At 36.3% G+C, this 11,732-nt stretch overlaps 1 protein-coding gene across 6 annotated transcripts in view; it reads right to left on the reverse strand.

Moving 5' to 3' along the window:
* Window positions 1–11,732, reverse strand: part of G2E3 (G2/M-phase specific E3 ubiquitin protein ligase) — an 84,320-nt gene that overhangs the window by 10,925 nt on the left and 61,663 nt on the right. For all 6 annotated transcript variants that reach the window (XM_015565481.1, XM_015565480.1, XM_015565478.1 and 3 more), the window contains 2 exons: window positions 9,579–9,751; window positions 625–812 (listed from right to left, as the gene is read on the reverse strand). In XM_015565481.1, coding sequence (XP_015420967.1) covers window positions 625–812; window positions 9,579–9,751 — 361 coding nt within the window. The remainder of the gene's footprint in view (window positions 1–624; window positions 813–9,578; window positions 9,752–11,732) is intronic.

An 11,732-nucleotide genomic window follows, 5' to 3' on the forward strand; every position in this document is an offset into this window, starting at 1 on the left:
GCTATTGTGTTGGCCGTTGTCATTTGTTTATTTGGAAATCTAAGGGAAAAGAGATCAGTGCCCCTGACTAAATAGTCAAGTATTGCATTATATAAAAATTCTTGTAGCACACTGGTTGAAAATCACTTAATTAGTTCAATAAATGCAGAGAAAAACTAAACTGTGTAAAACAACAACAATAAAAACTTGTCTGAAAGAAGATTCAACTGAAAGTTAAAATATTTTCCACTCTATTAAACAAAAAGATTTTACATTGCTAATGCTCAATGATAAACATCAATATCATAGCCCTAACCAATGGATGAGTAATTAACAAGTTTGAGAAAGATGAAACAATTAGCTTTTATACTATTCTATGCAGTGGCCATCACCCATATATTTAAAATTCCTAGGAAGACTGCCTCTTACCTCAAATTATATTAACAAAAATGTTGTAAAATATAATTTTATTCTTAACCTTTCCTCATCAATTTCAACTCAATCACACAAACTTATTTTTAAATGTTTTGTAAATATGGAGTTAGCCAATGAAAATTCTTATTATCAAAATGCAAAACTCAAATAAACTAATATACTGAAACAAACATTCTAAGATAGTTAGATAAAAACAAAACATCCACATACCCTCAACAGCCTGTAAGTAACTGTTCCAAAATCCCAAAGACTGTGCGTCACATGTGTTTACTGTAAAAAGATCTCTAAGCATTTTTGCAGAAAGATTCTCAGGTTTATGACAGAAGATGCTATAAAATGCTTCTGGATAAGTCTGAATTTTCTCCAAAACTCCAAGAGTTTTCAGACCCTGCTTAAAACTTAAGAGAAGAAAAGTACTGAGAGAACATTCATACATGTGTTTGATATTACAATAGGGAATTAACATTTCTAGCTTTATTTTTAAATCCCAATTTACCTTCTATTTAAAAAGTCACACTACTACTTTTTTAAATAGTTACCTCTTAAGATTTTAATAGGCAAATTTAAAATCTAAAGTGAATCAATGTGCAGTTGTCCTGCCTTATTGGGAGATATGTTCCAAGACCCCTAATAGCTGCCCAAAACTGTGGGTAGTACTGAACCCTAATATACTATTTTTCCTATATATACATACCTTTCTCCTTAGTAATCAACTTCTTTAATTCTGCTGGAAATATGGCAGTACTTTCTTCATGGGCAGATAGCCTTTCCAGTAATTTTTGTTTTTCAGTCCAAACCTATTCCTGCATCTGTGCGATCATCCCTTACTTGCAGTAAATGGTTTGGTGACATCTGTTTCAGGGATTCCTTACTGAAGTCTTCATAAAGTGCAATGCTTTCTGGTGCAACGTGTTGCCATGATTCGGAGCAAGTTTTCTGTTCATGTCTCCCACCCATAATTTAATACCTTTTTCATCTTAACTAAGCATTTTTCACACACTGTGGCTGTAACTTTTGCAATATGAGGTGCAATACAGGAAAACTAGGATGAATTTTTTTCCTTCTTCACAATTTCACAGATTTGTTCTTACTATAAATTGTAGCAACTCAACATGATTTTTTCTTTCCTTATTGAGGTTGAGAATGTTCGACTTTTCACTTAAAGCAGCGGTTCTCAACCTGTGGGCCGCGACCCCTTTGGTGGTCGAACGACCCTTTCACAGGGGTCGCCTAAGACCATCCTCCATATCAGATATTTACATTACAATTCATAACAGTAACAACATTGCAGTTATGAAATAGCAACGAAAATAATTTTATGGTTGGGTCACAACATGAGGAACTGCATTTAAAGGTCCAGAAGGTTGAGAACCACTGAAGGGAAGCACATTATGGCTTCTCTTTGGCAATCTGAATTCCCAGTATTATTACTCTTGCACGCTAGGGCGATTACTAAGTAAATAAGGGTTACTTGAATCCAAGCAATGCAATATTGTGACAGTCCATCTGAAAACCATGATGGCTACTAAGAGGCATGGATAACGTGGATAAAAGAATGATTTACATCTCAGGGAGGGCAAGATTTCTCCATGCTTCTCAAAATAGTATACAATTTAAAATTTATGAATTCTTTATGGAATTTTCCACTTAATAATTCTGAACCGTGATTGATCAAGAGTAACTGAAACTAAGAAAAGTGAAACCATGGATGGGGTTTGGGAGCGACTAGTGTTTACCCTCTTCCCAAACAATACAAAGGCCTTACAACACTTAAAACTAATTGCTCTCACTCTTCTTATGCTAGTTAAAAATTCTTCTCAGTTTCATAAATTTCCAAAGTAAACATTTTTGTACAATTGCTCTGTTTACCAATTTCTTTACCATTCCTTCTCCCTAGCAAACCTCCCTGATAAAATCTTTTACCTCTTGTATCCAGTAACCTTGCTAAACACTTTATAGAAGAATTTCTTACATTATTTTCGGTTAGACAATCATGTAGGCTACAAATGATAATTTTAGTTCTTGTGAACCTTAATAACATTCACTTATTCATTTGGTGTTGTTGCTCTGCTAGGGTCTCCAGCATATTGTGGAAACAAAGAGAGTAATTATGTATATTCAAGGCTTCCTTTTATAAACCCTTTTCAAAAACAAATACTTTAATCACTGCTATTTTAGACCCTCACTAATTATTTGTATGCTTAAACTTATTAACTCCTTTGAGACATGTTTAAAGGTACAAATAGATTCAACTATTCAATGTTCCTAAAGAATTTGTTCTTTTTTACACTATTATTAGGGTCATTTAAGGACAAGACTTCTTTTTAAAGATTAGAATCTCATTAATTTATTTTGTGTTAAAGTCATTTCTTTAAAATGCAATTTACGATCCTATCTTTTTAATACACAAAAGTCTAAGCTATTTATGTGTCATTCTTACCAATCTAAATTTAGAGTATTTTCCTACTTTATAGTGTGCTTTCTCTGAACACGTGTTTTCTTTGCTTGTTTTTATCCTATTTTCTGTCCATTAGCTTCTTTTTTAAAAATATATTTTTAATTGATTTTTTATAGAAAGTGAGAGGGATAGTCAGAAACATCGATGAGAGAGAAACATTGATCAGCTGCCTCCTGCACACTCCCTACTGGGTATGTGCCTGCAACCAAGGTACATGCCCTTGACCGGAATCGAACCTGGGACCCTTGAGTCCACAGGCCGACGCTTTATTCACTGAGCCAAACTGGTTAGGGCTCATTATCTTCTTTATTTCGCCCCCAGACCTCACCAACCTGGTTTGGAAGTTACATACGCTCTTACTGTTATTTTAGAACATAACTTAAAAGATACATACTTGATTTAATAATCTAAAGCTAACTGATGCTTCCTCAACACTACTTCAGCAATACAAGTCCCTTAAAACAATAAACCCAACAATACCCATTCTCTTCTTACAGATTAATTTTTCACTAATATTTTAATTATTTTAACCATATTACCAAAATTTAGTTGTATTTTAATGGCCAATGCTCATTTTTATTTATTCATATTTTCCCCATACCTGTGCTCACTGCTGCTTCTTGTATCTTTTTCTTTCTAGGTTCAGTTTTTCTTCCCTAAATGTTTACATAATTAATCTCTTTAGGAAAAAATAAACTGTCTCCAAATGTCTATTTCTCTCACTCTTGAATGATAATGTAACTAGTTTGTGAAGTTATTACCAGGGCTATCTGTTTTCATTGTTGACATTACTGAAAAAAAACACACCACAAAATGCTTCCAGTGTAACTCATTTTTACAAGTGTCTTTTGGCTCATGAATGCAGTTTCACCACAAATTACACTACTTTGGCTCATTAAGCCCTGTGATCCTCAAGAACTTTTTCTGCAGCATTTTCTATTTTATTTTATTTTTATTATTTTATTTTATTTATTTTATTTTATTTTATTCATTTTACTTCATAATCCTCACCCGAGAATATGTTTTTATTGATTTTGGGGGAGAGAGAAGAAGGGAGAGAGAGAAACACTGATGTGAGAGAAACATCGATTGGTTGCCTTCTGGAAGCCTCCTGACCAGGAATTATATCCTCAACCTTTTGGTGTATAGGATGACACTCAAATTAACTGAGCCTCTAGGCCAGGGCTTAAGCAGCATTTTCTGTAATACTGCCCTGCCTCCATCTTGTTTATTTAGTTAAATATATGTTTGGGTTCTCTTATTGTAATTTTCACAAAACCTCGTTTTCAATCTTTCTCTGTTATGAACAAATCCTCATATTCCTGTTCCAGATCACTAGTTTTTTCTTGAACTGCCTACCATTTAACAAATACTATTTTTCATTTCCATGATTATTTTTGTGTCCTTTTTCTTGTCCTCCTGTGGGTTATTTGAATTTTTAAATTCCTTTTTTATCTATAGTGCTGTTGAGTGTATTTTTTGTAGGTTTTCTTTTTAAATATGTCTATTGGTATCAACATTTTATAAGTCTTACCTCTCTCTAAGTTCTTTTGCCTTTCCCTGTACATAATGTAATTTCCTAAATACTTCTTCCAGATATATTTGAACCACATAAAATGTTACTGTAATTTTTGACTCAACTATGAAACATGATTTAGAAAACACAAAAGAAAACATGACTTTATTCTTTTTATTTTTTCATCCTTCCTGATGTTTCACAATTATCCTTTATAGTAAAAGCGTAATATGCTAAGTGTCCAACCAATCGGTTGACCATTTGGTCGACTGCTCAACCAGTCCCTATGAAAAGCACTGATCACCAGGGGGCAGATGCTTCAACCAGTAGGTTAGCTTGCTGCTGGGGTCTGGCTGATTGGGAATGGGTGAGAGAGCTGGACATGCTCTGGAGCCCTCCCACAGTCCCTCCCCAGCCAGCCGGCCCCCATGGCCCGATGGCCCCAATCAGGGCTGGGCTAGACGGCCCTGATCGGTCCCAGATCGACAGCCGGGCAGATGGACTCCACCCATGCACAAATTTGTACACCAGGCCTCTAGTACTTTTAGTACCTTTAATAATTTGCTTTCTGTTTCAGAAATTTCTTATAGACTTTATTTTAGGGTAGGCCTGCTGTTGACAAATTCTCTTAGTTTTACTTCAGATAAGAATGTCTAGATTTCCTCTTCATTCTGCTGTGTCATTCCTGGGTTCTGAGACCCTCAGCTGGTCTGCTTTCATCCCCTCACCTTTCAGTCTTATGTTTATTTTACATGTAATTTTCAGGTTTTTAACTGTACTTAACAGAAGTACATGTGGTCATTTTCCAACATAGAAGTACTATTTGATTCATTTTGTGTGTGTTTCTTTTCCAATTGTTTTCTCTTTTAAATCACTACACTAAACCCTCGATTTTGCAGATCTAGATTTAACAAACAAAGTTTCTGGTCCATATGTCATATGTAAAAATTAACACCCTGTTAATTCTAAAATGCTTTTAAAACCAAGATTTGCTGACAATTAAATTAGCTGGTTACTTTTTGGTATTAATTCACTGTTATTTTTAACAAATTTTAGTGAATAGGCTATATGTTGGAAAAAACACTGTAATAATTTTTGTCAACATAAATAAAAATTACATACCTACAACTATAGTTTACATATTTAAATCCAAGAGTCACCAGTCATAAACAGTGTTTGGTGAATGATTAGCATATGATCATACCACATGACACCACCTGTGTGCATCTGTTTACTCGGGGTGACAGGTGATTTTAAAATTACTGTAATACATATAGAAAACTTTTCTGTGAAATCAAACTTTTTATACATACTTAATTTTAATTACATAAACATTTCTACATAAGTAAAAACAGGTAAACTCCTTCATCAATTTTTTAACATACACACAATCAGACAACCTAATTTATTATGCAATAGACTTTTGACTTTAACGAACTCCCCCATGCCTGAATTAGTCCATTACATCGTGGTTTTACTATACTAATATTTTATCTCATTCATTTTGTTTTGTTATTTAAATTCTTGAGTGCTATTCCCAATACTTGTTTTTTTCGATGTTTGTGTGTTTTGCCTTCTATATGGAATGCCTCTTCTTTAGCAATGTATCTATCATTAGCGCTCCCATTAGGCCCAGACTGTAACAATTTCCAAATACAGTTGCTATGTATTTGCTTTTGCCTGGCACTCTACAAGTTCTATGAATCCTAAAATCAATTACTTTGTTAATTTCTTTGCTTCAGATGAGTGTACATGCAGGATGCCAAACCCAAGTTTGTGCAAACTGAGGGTTCTGATTTCATATGACAGCTAGGGAATTTGGCTTTGGGTTTCTTGTTATTTCTGACATCTATAAGACTCTTATGAGTTCAGATACATATTTACAATTTTTTTTCATTATACGATATTTTATCTTTTACATAGGAGGGATTACTCTTCCGCTTTTATCTTGTCCTCTTCATCTTTATCTGCCTAACTCCTATTTATCATTCAGTTTTAATTTAAACACCAATTAAACAGATAGGGAAGCACTTCCTGACATCTAGATTAGTCATATCTATAAAAACAAAACAAAACAGAAGAAATAAACAATTATAAATTCTCTGAGTTAGCAATCAGAAAAACCCATCTGAAGATACATGAACTACTTGGGGAAATAACTCTTTCACTAAGAGATGCACTTCAAAGTTTAAAATAACCACATCAAAATTTATATTATATGGGGTTAATTCTGCGTATTAACCATAATTATAAATGGTAATTCTATTCATATAAAATTTTACTATTTGAGAGGCCTATAGTCAGGATATCTGGATACATTTAAAAGAGCTATGTAGCCGAAACCGGTTTGGCTCAGTGGATAGAGCGTCGGCCTGAGGACTGAAGGGTCCCAGGTTCGATTCCGGTCAAGGGCATGTATCTGGGTTGCGGGCACATCTCCAGTGGGGGGTGTGCAGGAGGCAGCTGATCGATGTTTCTCTCTCATCGATGTTTCTGACTATCTCTCTCCCTTCCTCTCTGTAAAAAATCAATAAAATATATTTTAAAAATAAAAAATAAAAAACAATAAAAGAGCTATGTAACTTATTTTTAAATTGCAGTATTAAAAATATATTGGGAGTTATATTCAAGTTTATGGTATTATATTTTAATTTGTGAGAGTGTTGGGGAACATCCTAAATGTCCATCTATAGAAAACTGGTTGAAAAAAATTAAAAAAAAAGGAAACTTGAAAAAAACCCACATATCCAAACAGAGTTCTACAGAACGCCAAATTCTGCACAGGTGGGGTCCCTTGGCCTGGCCGGCAATCGAGGCCTATTGGAGGGTCAGCTCATGGGGGAAGGGACCATGGGAGGTTGGCCTGCCAGTCGGGGGATGGCCGACTGGGTGAAGGGGTCATGGGAGGTTGGCCAGGTGACCGGGGGGAGGGGCTGTGAGAGGTTGGCTGTGGGAGCACACTGACCACCAGGGGGCAACTCTTGAGTTGAGCATCTGCCCCTGGTGGTCAGTCTGCATCATAGTGACTGGTCAACCAGTCATTCCGGTCATTCCGGTTTTTCGGTCCTAATGGTTGCATAGGCTTTTACTGTATATATACAGACTAGAGGGCTGGTGCACAAAATTCATCCACGGGGGTGGAGGGTCCCTGCACCCTCTCGCAATCTGGGACCCCTCAGGGGATGTCGACTGCCAGTTTAGGCCCAATCCTGCAGTGGAATGAGGCCTAAACCGGCAGTTGGACATCCCTCTCGCAATCCAGGACTGCTGGCTCCTAACCACTCACCTGCCTGCCTGCCTGCCTGATTGCCCCTAACTGCCTCTGCCTTGGCCCTCGCCGCGGTGGCTTCGTCTGGAAGGATGTCCAGAAAGTCGTTTGACTGTCTAGTCTAATTAGCATATTGTGCTTTTATTATTATAGATTCTAATTCTCCAGTGACTTTGAAAACTATGATTCTCAACATGAGACAAAGAAAAGTTAAACATCTTATAGTAGTGAATTTGAAGTATCAGTATAAACTCATAATGTATTCTACCTTAAAAAAAAAAAACAAAAAAAGCACTGTATTTCCTAGTTTTAGTCCACTGAAAAGGCCTAGAAACAGTGACCAACTTGGCAAAAATGAGCATCCCTAGCATCCAGACTCTGGTTTTGAAATATCATTTCCCATTCATAGAAACAAAGGTCCGTTAGCACAGTATAACAAAATGAGACTGAAACATATTACTATACCACATAGCAAGGTGGCTCTCAAAGACCATTAAGGGTCAACCTAAAAAAACCTCAAACATAAAAAGGCTTATACTGGCAAAAGATGAGACAATTTGAACTTCAGTAAAGATAACTGTAACAATTTCAACACAAGTATATTTAAATCTATGGATTAATGATACTAAAATTTAAAGAAAAACCCGCTTTTGAGATAACATGATGTTTGATAATAGTTTGAAAATAATACTTGAGTCAATAACAAGGGTAGGTTAGATGAACAAGACTGGCCACGGGTTGATTGATATGGGTCATGACTACATGCCATACCATTCTTCCTACTTTCAAATATATTTTATTTTTCATTATTAAAAAATAGAGTACGAGGACATATGTAAGTTTTCAAAATTAATTAAAAGTATTATTGGAACAAAAAGTTTGAAGACCAGCGTTCTAAAGCTAAAGAGCAAGAATCACATCTACAAATAGAACCAGAGACATAGAAGGATCAAACAGGCTGTCCTACTTATGAGGGAAGATGGGAGGGAGGGGGTAAGAGATCAACCACAGGACTTGTATGCATGCATAGGAGCATAACCAATGGACATAAGACACTGCGGGGTACGGGAGGCCAGGGGATTGTCAAGGGCAGGGGTAAAAAGGGGACACATATGTAATACCCTGTGTAATATTGTAAGAAATTAAAAAAATAAAAATAAAAAAAACAGTAAAAATGGAACTCCCATTTGACCTTGTGATCCCTCTTCTAGGAAGATATCCCAAGAAACCAGAAACACCAATCAGAAAGGATATATGCACCCCTCTGTTCATAGCAGCACAATTCACCATAGCTAAGATCTGGAAACAGCCTAAGTGCCCATCAGTAGATGAATGGATTAGAAAACAGTGGTACATCTACACGATGGAATACTCTGCTGCTATAAAAAAGAAGGGGGGGGAGGGGGGGTAAGAAACCAACCAAGGGACTTGTATGCATGCATATGAGCATAAACAATGGAGACAGATAGTAGGGGGGTGAGGGCATGTGCTGGGGGATGGGAGCGGCCAGAGAGAGGTCAATGGGGGGAAAAGGAGACTTATGTAATACTTTAAACAATTACGAATTTTTTTAAAAAAATCACATCTACCGTGTTAATCAAAGAACGCTCAGTACTTATTACCCAACAGACAACAGGTGCTCAATATATACTTATTAAATTAATGAGGAGAGATAAAATAGTTGGCTTAAGTGGTAAGAATTTTTAAAATAATTTTTATTTAGAAAAATAATTATAAATTGAGATAATGATTACTCTTCCTACATAAGCATCATATATGCAATTCTATATAGTATGGTCAGAACAGTAGTCTTCCTTAACGGGTTAGTTTTAAAATTATTTAAAATTTTTATCAAATATATCTCACATTATAAGATAATTAAAATGTAATTGGAGTAAATCTTCCACATATAAATAACCTACCTTTCAAAAGGTGCTTGGACTCTTTTAATTACATGGTAAGCAAGTATGTCTTTTGCCAATAAATATTTGTCACTTAATGATGTTATAATTCTTAGACATCCAATAAGCTCTAGGTAGTTATAGTATTCATTCATAATTGAGTTTAAGTCAGCTACATTTGTTGCACTATTTATCTGTAATGAAGAAGAAAATATACCCAGTTTCCACTTTCACTTGTAAATGACACATTTCAAATGACACATTATTTTATACTCAATTCTTTAGTACACCAGAATGGAATGGAAGTATACCAAAAATTATTTTTCTAGAATAAATACCTGACAGTCCAGTTTAATAAACATTGTATACTTCTTCTTTCAAGAAACCTTGAGTATAATGCCCCTTTAATATAGGAAATTGCTTACATAAAAGGCACTAATTGACAAAGAACAGTTACATAGCACTGGAGAGGCAAGAGAAATGACCTGAGATTTCATGAAAGAGAAAGAATATCAGCTGAGACTTAGATGACTACAACCAAAAGAGTATTTCAGGGAACATCATAAACAGAAAAATTCTTGACCACTTATGTGCCAATGCTTTCATATAGGTTAGCTCTTGAACACTTACAGAAGGAGAAAGATAAAAATACAAGGCAGTCAATAGAAAATTTCCTTGCTATTTCTTCTTTCCAAAAAACTCTTCTCCCAGAGACTTACATGGATTCTCTCATTCATATTAGGTCTCTGCATTTCTCCAAAGTTTTGCCTGACTACCAGGTTCAAAATAATAGTTGAATGTATTTTGCCTTATCCTCCCAAATCCACCACACTGAGTCTTAGCTAGGTGCATAGCCAAATTTTCCTTGCTATATGTGACTAAGGCTGTCCAATGGGATGAGTGAAAACGTGTCAAACTGCGCCCCCCCCCCCACTCTACTTCCATTTTTTCTCCATTAAGTGCAAACTTCAGTCATGTAGATGCACACACTATCTTAAGTGATTACATAACAATGAGAGAATGGAATCCAATTCCCTGGATGACCAGATGTACCACTACTATAACTCTAAAATGAGTCATTTCTGTAAAAATCAGATAGCATTTTATGTTTTGTGAGTAGATGTCTGTCACAACTACTCAACTCCACCATTATAGTGTAAAAACAGTCACTGACATATAAAAATGGGTGTGTAGTTTCCATAAAACTTCATTTACAGAAAAGATGCAGCAGGCCAGACTTGACCTACAGCCATAGTTTGCCAACCCTAACCCCTAAAATCTAAACAACAGATTTTAGAGAGAAATAAATATCTGCCATTTTTTTTGAGACACTGTCTTTTGGATGTCTATATTATAGCAGCTTAGCCTCAGCTCTAACCTATTATACCCCAAGCATTATCTATCTCCTTTCTCATATTGTTTTATTTTTATAATATATTTTACTACATGATGGCACAGTTGACCCTTGAACAACATGGGTTTGAACTGTGTGGGTCCTCTTACATGTAGATTTTTCTCTCTCTCAATACAATCAGCTCTCTGTATCTATCCATGGGTTTTACATCAGCAAATGGGGAGGGCTAATAGTATGCATTGTTTTATACCATCCTATCTAATAAAAGAGAAACATGGTAATTGGCGTACAACCGCTACCCTTCCCATTGGCTAATCAGGGCGATATGCAAATTAACTGCCAGCCAAGATGGCAGCCGGAAGCCAGGCAGCTTGAAACTAACATGAGGCTTGCTTGCTTCAGTGACGGAGGAAACCAACTTCCCCGGCCTGCCTTGCAGGCCTCTGAGCCTGCAGTTTGAGACACCGTTAACAAATATAGAAGCTAAACAAAACCCCAGAAACCTGCTTTCAGCGAGCCGGGATCTCAGAGCTGGAGTTATATAGAGTTTTGATTATAGAACACAAACAAACCAGATACATTCTTTCAGCAGCAGAAGCCTCAGAGCTGGAGCCAGAGCTAAAGCTGGCCCAGAATAAAAAAGAAAAGAAAAAAAGGAGCAGTTGGGAGCTTCAGTCGGCCTGAAAACAGCCATCAGCCCCTCACCCAGACTGGCCAGGCACCCCAGTGGGGACCCCCACCCTGATCCAGGACACCCTTCAGGGCAAACCAGCCAGCCCCACCCATGCACCAGGCCTCTATTCTATATAGTAAAAGGGTAA

The sequence above is a fragment of the Myotis davidii genome, unplaced genomic scaffold, assembly GCF_000327345.1.
Source record: "Myotis davidii unplaced genomic scaffold, ASM32734v1 scaffold21, whole genome shotgun sequence".
NCBI classification, from domain to species: domain Eukaryota; kingdom Metazoa; phylum Chordata; class Mammalia; order Chiroptera; family Vespertilionidae; genus Myotis; species Myotis davidii.